General features: G+C 41.6%; 2 protein-coding genes across 3 annotated transcripts; one reads left to right on the top strand and one right to left on the bottom strand.

Annotated features, from left to right (window-relative positions):
- Nucleotides 1-135: 135 nt before the first annotated feature.
- Nucleotides 136-5,237, top strand: dhrs7 (dehydrogenase/reductase (SDR family) member 7). The gene is made up of 7 exons (XM_051395887.1): nt 136-383; nt 1,624-1,776; nt 2,068-2,174; nt 2,280-2,519; nt 2,679-2,801; nt 2,896-3,111; nt 4,862-5,237. The coding sequence occupies exons 1-7, from the start codon at nt 254-256 to the stop codon at nt 4,901-4,903; spliced, it is 1,011 nt and encodes a 336-aa protein (XP_051251847.1). The 5' UTR covers nt 136-253; the 3' UTR covers nt 4,904-5,237.
- A 35-nt stretch (nt 5,238-5,272) lies between these two features.
- Nucleotides 5,273-14,849, bottom strand: pcnx4 (pecanex 4). 2 transcript variants are annotated; one of them, XM_051395829.1, is made up of 11 exons: nt 14,696-14,849; nt 12,966-13,740; nt 12,677-12,856; nt 11,531-12,069; nt 11,329-11,429; nt 10,923-11,045; nt 9,715-10,075; nt 8,006-8,109; nt 6,819-7,924; nt 6,540-6,726; nt 5,273-6,349 (listed from the first exon to the last, which is right to left on the bottom strand). In XM_051395829.1, the coding sequence occupies exons 2-11, from the start codon at nt 13,661-13,663 to the stop codon at nt 6,098-6,100; spliced, it is 3,651 nt and encodes a 1,216-aa protein (XP_051251789.1). In that variant the 5' UTR covers nt 13,664-13,740; nt 14,696-14,849; the 3' UTR covers nt 5,273-6,097. The 2 variants fall into 2 exon arrangements, with proteins under 2 accessions (XP_051251789.1, XP_051251798.1); XM_051395838.1 differs by lacking the exon at nt 14,696-14,849 and adding an exon at nt 14,172-14,287.
- Nucleotides 14,850-15,806: the final 957 nt, after the last annotated feature.

The following is a 15,806-nucleotide window of genomic DNA, read 5'->3' as shown; positions in this document are numbered from 1 at the left end:
TTAACCTGACCTGGCTGAAGATAGTTACAATAATTAAACAAATAAAAATCTTTTACACCATTATTATTAATTTGTCTCCATCCATGGTGCTTTGTCCCCCCCAAAATCGACAATCACTGAGCTTTAATTTTGAAAACATCAGAGCGGAAGTGACGTCGATACTCGTTATCTGCAGTTTGTTGTGATTGAAGCTTGTTCATGCGGTCGTAGCTTCTTAACTTCAGTCATAAGTCTTTCCATCCCTTTTTATGAGATGGACTGTTGCATTGTATCTGCGCTGTGGTGTTTAATCCCACTCTATCTACTTATTCACTTCCTGTGTTTCGTTTTCGCGGATGCAGACTTCACTCTGCTGTGGGCGAGTCTGTTAGGACACAGGCCAGGTGAGTCTTCATGTGTCCTATTGAATCCAGTGACAATGGCTCTGTCCTCTAACGTAGGACAACGCAGTAACAATAAGTAACTAGCTGGTTAACGTTTGATCCATGACAGTGTTTAATGGTGGTCCTCTGAGCTCTTCAAAGATCACACTACACGTTTTATATGTAGGGAGGTTTTCTTAAAGTCTGACTCTGCTACATGTTTTCATATCAAGGACCAGTAGTGGAAAAAGTACCCACACATTTTATTTAGGTATGATGCAAAAGCAGTGACAGTAAATACATATTATTAGGAATATATAGGCTACTAAAGTAAAAGCAGAATATATGTTATATTATTATAGGATCTATTGTGTAAACACTATTTTCCAAATGTAACTGCTTCACATGTTTACACTGTATATATCTTAGCACCCCATACTGCTCTTTCTATTTATCACCCCAATACACACTAACTATACTCTGCACCACACTGCTTTTTGCACTTCTTGTTAGATGCTAAACTAAATGTCATTCTCTCAGTACTCTATGCAAAGACAATTAAGTGGAATCAAACCTAATCCAAACATTGTCATCATGACAGTTTGTCCACCTGAGAGTACTGTGAAGATAATTTCTACACTGTAAACGTGTTTCACTTAGTACGAATCTTGGTCACAATTAAAAAAGAAAGACATCTATGGGATCTGTATGAAGATACTTTGTTTACATTGTGTGTTTTTGTAAAAGAACAACAACTTAGGGCTTCTGATTTTTTTAAACTCACAAATCTCAATATCGTCCTCAATAATCCAGTATCTGTTGGGCCATAATACTAATGGATACATAAGAAGTATTTCACTGTTGTAGCTAAAAGGTAAAATATTTTCCTCTGAAATAAAGTGAGGTATAAAGTGGCAAAAAATAAAATACACAAGTAAAGTACATAAAAACTATACGTGTATATGTAAATATTAATTTCCACCATTGTCAAGGACAACACACAGGGCAAACAACATTGATTTAAAAAGAATATCCAAGTTAAATACAGGATGAAACATTTTGGCTCTCAAACCTTTTCTGGCTTTTCAAGTTCATGCCCTACAATAATTAGAAAACAATAATAATGATAGGGGAACCAGAACTAATGAAAAAGTTGATGTTTAATGAAATAAAGGTCAGCATAACGTTTTCCCTACATAAACCATATTCATTCAGCTTTGTTCCACTCCATATTTTTCAGTTGTGTCTTTTCATTAACCAGAGAAGAAGCTGAAGGGGCTGGTGGTGTGGGTCACTGGAGCCTCCAGTGGTATCGGGGAGGAGCTGGCCTATCAGTTAGCAAGATGTGGATCACGTCTAATCCTGTCTGCTCGACGTGAGGATGAGCTAAATAGGGTCAAACGTTGCTGTTTAGGTGAGAGATTTTTTTGTTTTGCAAGGCCTTTGTATGGCCCGGCTTAAATAAAGTTTGTTTAAAATTCACAGTACTTTAATTTCTACTGTTTAAAACTGCAGTATAATAGAGTAATAACATTAACACTTTGCCACAGGACCTTTCTTTCTTCTCACAGGCAGCCTTTTTACTCTTAAACCAACAGTAAATTGCACAAGGATTTCAGTAATTCATCTGAGTTTGTTTAATTTTTTACTTTTATTCTTACTCAGTTGTGATCAGCTGAATTATTTTCGTCATTTATTCCTAAAGAGTGCTCCGACCTCAGGGTTGAAGACATTCTTGTTCTTCCACTCGATCTGTTGGAGAGGACATCGCATGAGGAAAAAACAAAAGTTGCAGTCCAGTACTTTGGACATGTAAGGCTTTTTCATCACTAGTTTCATTGCAACAAGAAGAATTTTTTTAAATTAAAATTCACACTGTGCTGTTTTTCTACTCTCTGGTTCTGTCCACTTTTCCAGATTGATATCCTAATTAACAATGGTGGCCGAAGCCAGCGCTCTCTGTGCATGGAGACCAGTGTTGATGTGTATCAGGCCTTGATGGAGCTCAACTTCCTGGGTACGGTCTCCATCACCAAGCAGGTGCTGCCGTACATGACGTTGCAAGGCACTGGCAGCATTGTGACTGTCAGCAGCGTAGTTGGCCTTGCTGGGGCGCCCCTGGCAACAGGTTACTCTGCCAGCAAACATGCTCTTCAGGTGAAGGGACTTACCTTTATCTATTACCTTTGTCTGCATTGCTCATGAGCTTTTTTTAGTAGTTTTATATGAGAAATAAATACTGTTACAAGTGATTAGCTGTCTGGGCCTGTGTCTATCCTGCTGCTGAGTTACTGCTTGTTACTGTGTTGTCTACAGGGTTTCTTTAATTCCCTTCGGACTGAGCTGACTGACTTTCCAAACATATTAATCAGCACAGTGTGTCCGGGCCCCGTGCAATCACAGATTGTCCACAATGCCTTCACAGAGCAACTGAACAAGGTAATGTATTTTATAGAGCTGTTTTTTATCTCTACTTGATAAGTATATTTCAGTAGTTTGTCTCCAGTAACCCATTTTCCCTCCATTACCTAAGCCTGTAGCCATGGCTGGTAACCAGGAACACAAGATGACAACAAGCCGCTGTGTGCGTTTAATGCTGGTGGGAATTGCCAATGGTGTCAAGGAAATGTGGATTGCACAACAGCCCTTTCTCCTGTTTTACTACGCCTGGCAGTACGCTCCCACATTTGCCTGGTCCGTCACAAACATGTTGGGAAGAAAAAGGGTGCAGAACTTCAAAGCTGGTCTGGTAGGTGTTTATTCTCCTTTTAGGAAATATGGTGCATATTCAGCGTAAGCTTCAGCTGTATTTATTATCAGGGAGGTCCACCTGGTGAAAGAAATCAAACATCACAATGTTTTTTACCTAAAAGCTCTTCTGAATGAGTTGGTGGGAGTCTAGATGTGTTCATGGTCACCTTTTTTCACTGTTCTCACACCAAAAGCTTCATTTTTTATTCATTTTTTTGTATGGATTAGATGGATTTTACCTTTGGACAGAGCCTGGCTAGCTGTTTCTAGTCTTTGTGCTATGCTAAGCTAACCGGCTGCTGGCTCCACTGGCTCCAGCCACATATTTACTGTAGAGACATGAGAGCGATTTAAATGTTCTCCTATAATGTGGGTGGAAATACAGTATGCTGGGTCGCTAAATTCCGTAACTAAAACCCCTACAAGGACCGTTGATGTTGTTTGTTGTTGATTCTGGTGGCCCCTGTGGACAAAAGCGGTAGTGTCTGTCGCCTTGTTTCATCTAATTCAGGAGAAGCCGACAAAATCCGACCCAGTGGCAGGCATTAATAATAACTATGTAGAAATAGGTCAGTGGTTCTCAATCTAGAGTCCTTTACAGGCAGTCCCTGGAAAAAAGGGGAACATTTTAATTTCACTATTATTTAACTGGCTAAAAATTATCTCAGTGGGAGAATGTATGAGAATTATTGTTCTGTTGATAGGTCTCACACTGTTAATCTGCCAATCCACAGTATATGGACAGTTATGGAATAACTAAATAACTCATCAGTTGGGGATCCCTGAGACTACATCTTATCAATTTATCAACTACTTGACACTAAAAAGGTTAAGAACTATTGATCCTATAGGTCATATAGAGGCATCAGTATTTAATCAAGACTGTTTCATAACCAGTTAAAAACTCCTTGAAGTATAATTAATGTACTGTAAAGTTGTTGCAATATTAAGGGAAAGTCAGAGCAATGCCGATCAGCAACATGCTCACACAGTCATAGGGAAAGATTCAATCCAGAAACGAGTGGAAACACCTGTTTGGGTGTGCCATGGGCGTATAGGACCTTTAACAAAACATTTCCTGCACTACTGCACAATTATTTTCCATTTTTAAGATGAATGCACACCATGTCAAATTCTGATAAAAAGGCACACTTTACTCAAGGCGCACACGTGTGATAGGACCAGATTGTTGTTTCTGTAGGTTTGGCCTTGCTTCTGCATTCTGTATAGTTGACCTTGCTCCGTTAGACCTGGGACCGGGGGTTTCTCACCGTCTCAAAGCACTGAAAATACTTGGAATAAAGCAGAACGTGGCAGACACTGTGCGGAGCTGTCTCTTAACAGCTGGGGGGGTCAGCTGTTACTGACCTTGCTTGAGTCTAAGACGGTAGCTGGGGTATGACAGTGAGCATGAGTACTTCCCCGCGGTACTGACTGACTGACTGACCAGTGTGTCTGTTGGCCTCTGCTGGACAGTGACAGCTGAGGGCCACAAAGAAAGGTCATGTTCTAACAGGCCAGACATTGGAGTGTCACATGCTCATGCTTCAGTGAGGTCTGTAACATATCCTTTTGAGACAAAAAAAATTCTCCTATTAAAATTAACAAAAACTATACAGTATTCTGAAACAATGAAGTCACAGGGGTTAAAGCAATGTCATGTTTGTGACCACCACACAATTACTTCAGATTCATAAATCTCCCCCAGGACAAGATGGCAGTTCTAACAGTTTGCGTTTCTTTCACAGGATGCGGACTCTGCCTATTTCACGAAGCCCAAGACCTCCTGAAAGTTACATTCTCAAGAAGAAACACGTTTATTGCATTCCTAATATTGAACCTGGAAAGTGATGTGGGTGTTCTTGCAAAATTTTAGGGTCTTGGCTTTCATTTGAAGGAAAGCGTTTAAGGACACGACTGCTTTGACAGCTCAGAGCTCTCTTTTCAGGGCATGGCAGTATGTAATGGGTAAAATTTTTATTTTATTGTATTTTCAAATGTAAAGTAAATCCTATAATTTACTGTCTTGTAACAAGCATTTTCAGGTTATGTGAACTCATTTTGGATTCCATGAAGCACTTGCATAACCTTTTTGAATGGCTAATAAAATTTAGTTTGGATCAATTTTCTGTTTGTTAAATGAAACACAACAACACTGCTTCTGCCAAGCTATTTTATTATAATTATATTCAGTAACACATATAAAAATTAATATGTACAAGAGACTATGGACAAATTCATTTAACTCTTCATTCTAAATTGTAAACAAGTGAATTGTAAACAAAACAATAGCACTAAACACCTTACACATACAGCAAGACATATCCAAGGCACATCCTCGATATCTGAACAAAACATTAAAATTCTTGTCCTGTTTGTATGGACATTGAGGGGAATCACCTGAAAATTGTGAAATCTAAAAAGTACAATAAAACCAGAGGTATTCAGCAGGTGTTTTCTAGAGGGGAGGTGGGCAAATTGATCCACTTCTTTTTAAGCACAAACATTAATAAACCACAAAACGTATGTGCTTCGCTGGAAACCTATCAGGGACCCTTTTAAGATACAAACGTTCAAATGGTATTTTTCGTGTTTAATGTGCTGTTCTAAGGAGGTAGTCCACATTGTCAGTTAAAACCTGTTACACAAGATTTTGCAACTTACAAGAGAACAGTGGTGATGCCACTGCTTCATCCTCTGTGGTGCAGGAAATGAGGCACCAAAAGTCATATCATTGTAAAAGAAAAACAAAGTAGGTTCCCCTACAGACATTACTTTTCTGAACTCATGTGAGCCAAAGTTTCAAAAGTAACACTCCAAAAGTTGATTGAAGTTTTCTCTTGATTTTGCTATAGTTTCCACATGATCTTCCTAATAACCATTAACTCTGGAAATTGACATTTTGCTGTGGTAGTACCAACTCAAAAGCATTGTCCTCCTTCTCCAGAGTATGTTCAGCAGAAAGGGCAGAAGAAAGCCACAGGTCAGAGGCAGGGGAAGTGAAGGGGGGCTGAGGAGTAAATGGGGTATCCAAGAGGGGGATCAGCTGCCTGAACAGTGAGGTTCCTTAGCATAAAAGGGTGAGCCTGGATGCTGTAACGCTCCTCATCGTCATTAGTAGCATACAGGAGCTCCCAGGAAAGGTTTGCCCACTGGCCTCGCACCCCCTCTCCATTCAGACGGCCCACATGCACCAGCTGCTCTTGCAGGGATAGGACACGCCCCGTATATGTACCCTGTAGACAGGAGAGTTAATCATACAAATGTAAGACATACATTTCACTGCAATTGGCTTTAAATTGCAGTTATAAATAACTTCAATTTTATCCAATTGACTGAATATGAATAAGCTGCAGGTGAGATATCAAGAGATGTACTTTTAGATGCTTAGACAGAATGTGGACTAGGACTGGTGGGTGTAATTACCATAGCGAGGTCATGTCCTAGAGAGAATAAGAAGGGTTTCTCCTGAAGCACACTGTCATGCCAGCCTTTCTCTGTCACCAGGCCAATGTACCAATCCCTTTCATATTCCTCCAAGGTGCTGAACAATTCCTCAGGGGACTCCATGGGCCCTAGACTTGCTTGATCAAACAGCAGCTTGAAACTGAACCTGAAGGGGAACAGAGGAAGAATTCAATAAAATAAAATGTTTTTCTTATTAAAGAATGATCACAACCTAGAAAGTTTCACTGCCAATTTTACCTGAAAGCACGAAGTGCAAGTTGGTAAAGTTCTTTACTAGAAGAGAGCCAGTCGAGTCCTTCCGTCCATGGTATATCTCCACAGTAGAGTCTGTAGATGTAACTGGGACTGGTGAAGGCCGACTCTGCCCCCAGTGAGATGAGACATGAAAGTGCTACCTGTGTGTGCAGCTCTTTCAAGGCTTCATCCTCCTTCAGGGCTTTGGTCATGTCCTCTGAGGTCTCGCTCTGCACAGCAGGCCCAAGCTGCCCCAAGGTGAACCGAAACCAGTCATCAGGAAACAAAGGCCTGAGCTGAAGCAAGCGGGATGGTAGCAAAGGTGCTGTCCTCCAACCTGTTGGCAGGTTGAATATCTCCGACTGGGGGCAGCTGAAGTTCAGCTGAGGAAGAGAACCGGGACTCTCTCTGAAGACCTCTGGGTTACGGCCTTTATCCACTGCTGGCATCCCAATGCCCAGACCCAGAGGCTGCAGTGGCTGCAGGGCAGAGAGAGCCATATTTTCAAAAAGACTGTCCATCTCCACCGAGCCTGGCAGTGAGGCCCCTGTCTGCAGCGCTGTGTGTCCAGGCTGGGCCTCTGCAGTCACTAATGCCACTGTCCGCCTGGCTGGTTGGGGTCCAAATAAGTCATCCTCATCTGACCAATCACCAAAGGAGGTCAAACTGGAGCTGTCCTGTCTGAACCTGAGAGAAGACACATTGGATTCCACCATGACAGCTTCAGGTGGCTGAGTACAAGTGGTCTGGGCCAACTGGGAAGACTGGGACTTCCTGCCTCCAACCCCTGGCCCTTCTTCACTGCTCCACAGAAATCCTTTATGCTTCTGCACACAGTAACGGAGGAGCAACCAGACCAGTACTTTCAGAAAGTCATCCTGAAGTTTCCTCAAGTTGTCATGAGAGTCAATAATGCCAGAGAGAACATTTCGGGCATCAGAGTACACACGCACTGCAAGGGCAGCACAAGGGGTGAGGGCGTTCCCCCAGTGCAGGTTAAAACCCTGGGTGAAACCGAGCCGCTCAGGGCGCTCAAAAGCAGCTTCAAACACCTCATCCACCCTCCGTGCCTCCACTGTGTGACAAGATGTCTCTTGCAACTCCAGGCCCTGTAACAAACCACACAGCACTATGTAATGTTATTGTAAATGACTGCATTAACAATAGACCGAAAAAAAACCACACAGTACCTTAATATTGACTGTACAGTAGCCATATCCTCTCTCCAGGATCATTATCCAAACCATACGGTCCTGAAAGCGGCCAAGAAAATGAGAGCCTGGGGCTAAAGAACCTACAGAGGGGGGAGACAATCATCAGCATCGATGCATCTATCATGTAAAGTGATGTGATGGGTAAACAGAGGGCGAGCAGGAAGGGAAACACAATATATGTACAACACGTAACACACATAAGTAAGGGACTCTTGGTGCACATCCTTTTCATTTTGCATCAGCTGTGCATCCCCCTGCTGACTAAGTGGATAACATGGCTACTGGATGAGCTGCAGGGAGACGCGTACCATCACAGTTGTACAGGAAGGTCATGATACTATTTTAACTGGCTGACTGCACAGAGATCTAAATATTGAATCTTTTCTTGGTCTTAGCTTTCCATTAGTCTCTAACTAACTCCTTTTCTACATTGTGGGCTTTTCATTTTGTGCGACAGAAGACAGTGGGCAGACGTTTATTTCAACAGAGATGAGCAGAAATGGCAAGGTGATGGAGGCTTTTGTTTTAAGTTGACTAGTGCTTGCTTGGCTCAAGAATAATGTCATGTCCCATAACGACATCTCAGAATAGTCCCTGCCGCTACCTCATGATGGGAAGTGACACGCTGGGCAGACTCCTTTCCTGCTCACTGCTCCACAGGCCCCCAGTGTGAGCAAAGCAAAAGAACACTACAAACTGCCATCGTTAGACTGTGAGCATCAACCCAACAAGCGCTTATTCTGAATTATACATCACAGCTACAGCACCATAACCCACAAAAAAACAAGCTTGAGCGATGACATCACCTCAGCAGTTTTATTTAGTTTTGAATCATCAGTCCATAAATAATGATTCTCTACTTGCACCATTTTTTTTTTCTGTTTTTTTCTTCCCACTCCTGATCGAGCCCAGAACAAAATCCTAGCAGCAGCTCCTTTTGGCCTAAGAGTATTATGCGGTTAATGGTGCGGAAACATTTGGATGTAATGAATACAGATCAGAGCTATTTTTTTTGGGTCACTTCACAGGAAGCTTAACTGGATCATGCAAGCTCACATTACTGCCAGCAATTCCGAAGAGCTGCTCACAACAACATTCCTCTTACTATTAAACAATATGAGGTGATGGTTCAATGCTCTTTGATCTGCATACTGTCCCTACTTGACCTATAGGAAAATGCAGTCTCTGCAATTATAGTACAAGTCAAAACACATCGTAGTCAGAAAAAATAATCTTTCTGAATATTGTTAGTGCTCTGTAGATTGGTGTGTGTTATGGGCTTTATAAACAATAAAATCAGCAAAATAACAATTTAAATCACACTGAGTAATATCATATTTAATTTTAGACATAGTTCTGAAACTTTTGTTTAATCCAATTGATGAGATTATTAAAAATTATAAATAATAAATTCATAATTTCAGTTATTTTAGCAACAATACCGAACATTTGCAAGCTATTAATTAATTGGTCAAACAAACACATTTAAAAATTTCTGATAATGAAATGAATTACTCGCAGTATTATTTAAATCTGATTCAAATGTATGTGTATGCTCTCAATGAACACTAGACTATTAAAATATATTTGCAGATCTTCTTAATGCTAAAATAATAATACTCATGAAAACAATTAAAAAAGCAAAACAACATAGACAGGGGAGATATCAAGCATGGACCACTAACCCAGTGACCCTCTTGCAAAGGCCGTCCTCAGAGCGGAGGCCAGACTTCCACTCATCTGCTGGTAGAAGATCGAGTCCGGGCAGGGACAGGCGGTACCTACGGGGCCTGGCCAACTCCGCTGAGGCCTGGGGAACCCCACTAGGAAGATAGGCAGGGTGAAGAGTGGCAGCAGAGGAGCCGAGAGCAGGGCAGAGAGGGTCACCACCGCCAGCAGCAGTGGGCATAGGGAGGCATTCAAAGCCAAGAGAGTTCCAGCCGACTGGCGGCGCTGCTTCTTCTCTGTCCAAGATGTCACCAACACAGTCAGGGTGAACTTTAGCTTGGCAAAGAACTGGGTCAGTCTGTCAATCAGGAGGCCCACCTGTATTTGAAAGGCAAACACTGACCTACTGAACCACCATCAGCTGATAATATGCGTAATATATGTACAGTTTGAGTAATTTCTGTGCTTCATTACATTTTTTATTTTACTTATTGTTTTTTTTAAGTTACGTTTTACTATTTTAGTATCCACTAATCAAACCAAAAAAATGGGACCATCTCACAGCAATATTATTAATACACCGTGGCCACGTTATTAGTTACAATGCAATCTAATACAGCTCAGCCATAAATTCTAGGATAATAATGTAATAATAATGTACAGTTTTGATTGACACTCTCAGAGAAGTATTAATTTTACTATATGTTCATTATTGAGGTGGTAGTTTGCAGTGGTGTTAAACTGGGCTTTATTATATTGAGGTGTTTCTAATGTTTTGCCCCCCACATTTACAAGATCATTAGAAACACATTTCAATATAAAGCAGTCCAGTGCAACACCATCACTAAGTATGACCTCAGTAATAAACATATAGTTGAGCCAACGCCTCTTGACAGTGTAAAAAAAAAAGAACACTAATTCTACATTGAGGACAATGTATAGCTGTGCCTTGTAAAGTGGCCATTTTTACACCATGGCACTGGCACTTGAACCAAATGTCCTATACCAAATGTTGGAAAAAAGGTTCCCATGATGATTTTTCATATAACTATCATATTATCTATTAGTCAATATAAAAGTTTCAGACCAAGTCTCCCATGCACTGTCAACAGCACTGTAACAGATAGTACTTATTAGGCCAGATTTAAGCCCATGTAGATACAAAATACAACATATAAGGATCTAATGTGGGGTTTAAATAAGGGAAAAATACTGTTGACCTCACCAGAAGAAGCTGAACTCCAGAGCCCAGGTTGTCCCACCCTGGCAGCATGTTGTTACCAGCTGCAAGCCGCATCAAGACCACAACCACCATTTGCAGCAGAGCATCTTCTGAACTCTGCCACACCTGCACAGCAACAAAGAACAACCACTGTGCTGAGCGTGGAAAATCAAGCAAAACATGCTAGGATATATGACGGTTCATTTTACGAAAATAAAAAAGGACAAGAAGATGTACGACATGTTTTTCACTGTCATACATTTCTGTTTTATTTTAAACAAAGATCAATGATTCGTGCTGGTTACATTAAGAATCTCCTCAGAGTTTGTCTTCATCGTAATTAATTATTTTCTGCATGTTATGTTCACATTGATACTTAGTCTGTGAGCAAGAGTGAGTGTGAGCATACCACTCTAAAGGCTCGTGTGAATCCCACACTGAGGGAAGCCCTGTGGAGCAGCTGCAGAGATTTGTCCATAGACAGGAAAGCAATCATTGCAAATGGAGACACTGTGAAGAAAAGTAGTACATATGGGTCAAATCAGTTTCACATACAAGAGCACTGTTGTTTTCACACTTGAGACTTAAAGTACACATTATAAGAAGCTCACCAAGATAAAGAAGGACTCTTCTGATTGCTGCAGCAATGTATAATCCTCTGTTCTTCTGCTTGAAAGTCTGCACACTGGACATGCCTTTAGGGTACAGGGGATTGAGGAACACTCCTCCAAATACATAGGCCCCCTGGATCTCTCTGAGAGCCCAGCAGAGGCAGAAGAGTACGAGGAGGAGGTAGCTAACAGGAGCCTGGGGTCCCGTAACCAAGCTCTGGGACTGAGATGAACCGAGGAAATGATGCAACAGCCCTGCCTCTGCCATCGCCACCAGCAGCAAGCTCAAATATAGCAGCACCTCCCTGCAGCCCAGATTCCAGCCAAAGGAACTGGGAGGAGGAGGTGGTGACCCTCCCCTGCGAAATCCATGGTCCCCAAAGGCTGCCCTGGGACCTGTGCACAGTGTGCCAATCTGGCTGAGGTCCAAACTCAGCAGAAATCCCGTAGAGATGGAGAAGAGAACCACACCCAGTGTTGACGGGATGAAGTAATTACACACAGCTACGCCGGCAGATACACCAAACATCAACAGCAGCCTGTGAGACAGCACAAAAAAGTCAGAGCCGATGATACACAGGCTACTGTCACACTTGTCATTTCAACGTGACGATTAAAATCTGATAAGAACTGGTTTCCCACATATCTTGACCACAATGTGACTGAACAGTGAGCTATGTTTTGCTCAAACTGCGGCTATAAACAACATTGAAGCTATTGGTTTAAAACCTGATAATGCGCACTGACGAAATATGTCTATATATATATATATATATATATATATATATATATATATATATATATATATATATTGACATGGCATGTAATAAAATACTGTGTTTGAAATCATATGATCTTGTGTTACAATTGTTACAAAACCAGAGATTCAAAAAACAAATAAAATATACATATTAAATGAAAATGTGGATAATTATTATTATATTGGACACTTGACGTGTAACATAAATATGTAACTTACACATATACTGTATACTAAATACATCAAATGATAAATACAACCACGGCATTCATTAGAGGAAGACGTTCTTCAGTTTAATCTCAAGGCATAGTGAGAATAAACTGGTGAAGTTGTTTAAGACTTTAAAACTACTGATGAGAGCTGAAGTAAGTTCTTTAAATACATACCTCAGGTTGCTGGACATGGGCGAGCCTCCTAAGCCAAACACGAGAGCCTGCTCCATTCCCCAGAGGAGCAGGGCATCCAGCGGAGGCAGTATACCTAGCGCCCACAGCAGAGGTAGGAAGAGGAACAGCACATGGAGAACCTGGCTGGCCAGTTGGAGCTCAGGGACAGGGCCTGAGAACCTAAATCAGAGCAGGACATTGACATTTATTATGGGAGCAAGAATTGTAAAATATAGTAGCATTCTATAGGAGGACCTCTCAGTTAGATAACTGTGTAGCTGTTGCTCACCTATCAGCCAAGTCCACAGCAATGAAAATAAAAATGTAGAGGGGACGGGTGAGTGGGGTGATCTCATAAGTGTCCTGTGCCTGGAAAGTGGCCGTCTCTGTGGCTGTATTTACAATGAGGGAATACTCAGCTATACACAGTGTCACCCAACTCAGGACAAAGACGACCAGGGAGACACCAATGCTGCCGTAGAGAGCAGTCAGTCTACCAAGGAACACATACCATGTCCCAAAGCCACAAAGCACTCCAGCTAGGACTGTATGCAGCACCACATTGAGCCCAAACCTCTTCCCAGGGGCAATAAATCGGACAGTCTCCGGGCTGACACAGTGGGTGAATTCCACTTCCTCTTCATCAACCAGAATGTTGGGCGCACCAAGTCTCTCCACTGTGCCACTCCTCCGAGCAGCATACAATGCCAGGGCCTGGACACCCGCTGCAGCCCCGAACATAAGCATACCAGAGAGCACTGTGGCGTGTAGCTCCTGAAGCAGCTGCAGCTGGCAGAGCAGGGTACCAATGCCCCCAAAGAGCCATGGTGTCAAGAACAAGACTGCCTGATTGACATAGACATACGGTGGGGCACAGTAGCCCAACTTGAAGCGTGGACCCCCCAACACTGTCTGAGGGAAGCGCTTCCAGAAGAACTCCTGCTTGTACTCATTAAGAAGGGGCACATCTGGCCCCATTCTGACCATTCCCGAAGGGGTGGCAGGTCATCTCCACACAGCTGAAGGAGGGTGTCCATTCATCTTCCCATACACAATTACACTGTCTGCAAAGAAGCACACATCAGTTAGGCAATGGAGGAATAATTATTAACAAAATTGAGAGGCAATACAATATCATCATTGTAATACAACACTAGTGACTGTGCCTTGCATGTAGCAACATTACACAAACTGGAGTTAAAAACAGAAGTTAATAATAAAAGTTTTAAACTGAAATATACTATTTTTGCTGCCTACATTTGGATGATTTTGTAATTTCGAGAACTTCTCCAAACTCAGGAGAACTTCACTAGTTACATCAGTCATACTATAAACTAAATGCAGGGCCTACTGCAAGAAGGGGTTCAGCTTTATGAGCACTAACATGATAATTATATCTAATTTTATTGCTAATCTAATTTCAAAAATAATTTTAAAAGCCAAAAGTTTAACTATAACAGGACGGGTATATCTAAAAGCCTAACAGATAACATACCTTTGTCAGAGCCTCTCTAAAACTCAAGATAGTTGTTGAAATTCTCCCTAGCACCTTAAACATGAACTCTCTCTCTCTCTCTCTCTCTCTCTCTATTAAAATGTGGTGTTTTAATTAGAGTTACCGCGAACCACCTCAGGGTTTTGCTGTAGCTATGATAGCACAAAATTAGACACAAGACATGATCAACAGCTGCTGAGTTACCATGAAAACACACCACAGAGGCAGCAACGTCAACGCGAGCTTCACAATACGCTAACGTGGGCTAACATGTTCAAGCTACTAACCGGACATTTCGAGTCACACCTCCTGTAACTAACCCAGGCAATAAGCGGAAAGTAAAATGCTTTTCTTCACCTCTCTGAGGCTGTTCTTGTCTCTTTACCGTAGCTAGCTTTATTACTGTTAGCTAACGATGCCAGCAAGTCTTTTCAGACTTGACTATCCGTTAGCTTTGCCATTACTAACAGGTAAATAACAGCAGGTTTACACCCTGCGCTGCCGCTGCTGTGAGACAAACTTACCGTTAACAGCAGAATACCCAACTGCAGATGAGCTTTGTGTAATACTTGACGGTATATGCAGTATTATGGAGAAACAGGCGGAAATTGCCAGCGTTAACATTAGCTGCGAGCTAACCGCTTGAAAGCCAAGCAACATCGGGCATGATACACAGAGAGATGTCAACCAATAGGAGTGGAGAGAAGAGGATAGCGCGTCCTCTGATTGGCTTAAAGCGTATAGAACCCGCCCCCTTACATCCCCAACCCGCCCTTTAAATCAGAGAGTAAAAGGGAACAACACAAATCCTTGTTTGTTTGTGTTTGGATGAACGACAATACTCTCTCTCTACTCACACAGATATATCTAAATTATATATATATTAATTAAATATATTAATTACATATGTATATATTATATATGAATTATATATAAAATATACCTCTGCTGTGGGCTAGGTATACTGCCTACCCTGGATGCCCTGCTCCTCTGGGGCATGGAGCAGGCTCTCCTGTTTAGTTTAAGAGGCTCACCCATGTCCAGCAACCTCAGGTATATATTTAAATGTGCTTTGGCTCTCATCAGTAGTTTTACACTGGTATTGAAAAAAAGACTGAGTAGAAAATGTGAAAGTCACAAACACTATGTATATATGTATACATAGACTGATACACTGACAAACACCTGTACAGATGTGTGAAACAGCAGCACTCTATGTGACTCTATACTCAACATCTGAATCAGTGATGCTACTTACCAGTGTAGCAGACCTGTGAGTGATCAACTATGCATGGATGCAGAACGGCCAAAAACTTTAGCACGCAAACACTTGTTGGGTTTATAACCATAAAACTCATTGAAAAGCAATGATGTTGTGATTCAGAGGAATAACTTTGAACATGAGTGAGTACAACTGACAATATTATAAACACATATAGGATCAAGTAGGGCAGTAAGCCCTCTATAAATTAGGACACACTCGTTTTTGTGTGAGTGGGAATCACACTCAACTGTGCAGATACCCCTCCTCAATAAACAACAGGATTCTACCACTCCAACTTGTTTTGTATTACTAAACAATGAAAAGAACCCCCCCCCCTCCCCCCACAATTATAATGACATCAAATGACACAT

This window comes from Dicentrarchus labrax, unplaced genomic scaffold (assembly GCF_905237075.1).
Source record: "Dicentrarchus labrax unplaced genomic scaffold, dlabrax2021, whole genome shotgun sequence".
In the NCBI taxonomy this organism is placed as follows: domain Eukaryota; kingdom Metazoa; phylum Chordata; class Actinopteri; family Moronidae; genus Dicentrarchus; species Dicentrarchus labrax.
This window is presented reverse-complemented; position numbering and strand designations above follow the sequence as displayed.

Bases quoted from the DNA above. Each gene is read 5' to 3' on its own strand.
- dhrs7 (XM_051395887.1), top strand. From the start codon at position 254: ATGGACTGTTGCATTGTATCTGCGCTGTGGTGTTTAATCCCACTCTAT. The intron at 2,175-2,279 runs GTAAGGCTTTTT...CCACTTTTCCAG, and splicing joins CAGTCCAGTACTTTGGACAT to ATTGATATCCTAATTAACAA. The intron at 2,520-2,678 runs GTGAAGGGACTT...TGTTGTCTACAG, and splicing joins CCAGCAAACATGCTCTTCAG to GGTTTCTTTAATTCCCTTCG.
- pcnx4 (XM_051395829.1), bottom strand. From the start codon at position 13,663: ATGGTCAGAATGGGGCCAGATGTGCCCCTTCTTAATGAGTACAAGCAG. The intron at 12,857-12,965 runs GTGAGCAACAGC...GCTCTGATTTAG, and splicing joins GCTGTGGACTTGGCTGATAG to GTTCTCAGGCCCTGTCCCTG. The intron at 10,076-10,922 runs GTGAGGTCAACA...TTTCAAATACAG, and splicing joins CTGGAGTTCAGCTTCTTCTG to GTGGGCCTCCTGATTGACAG.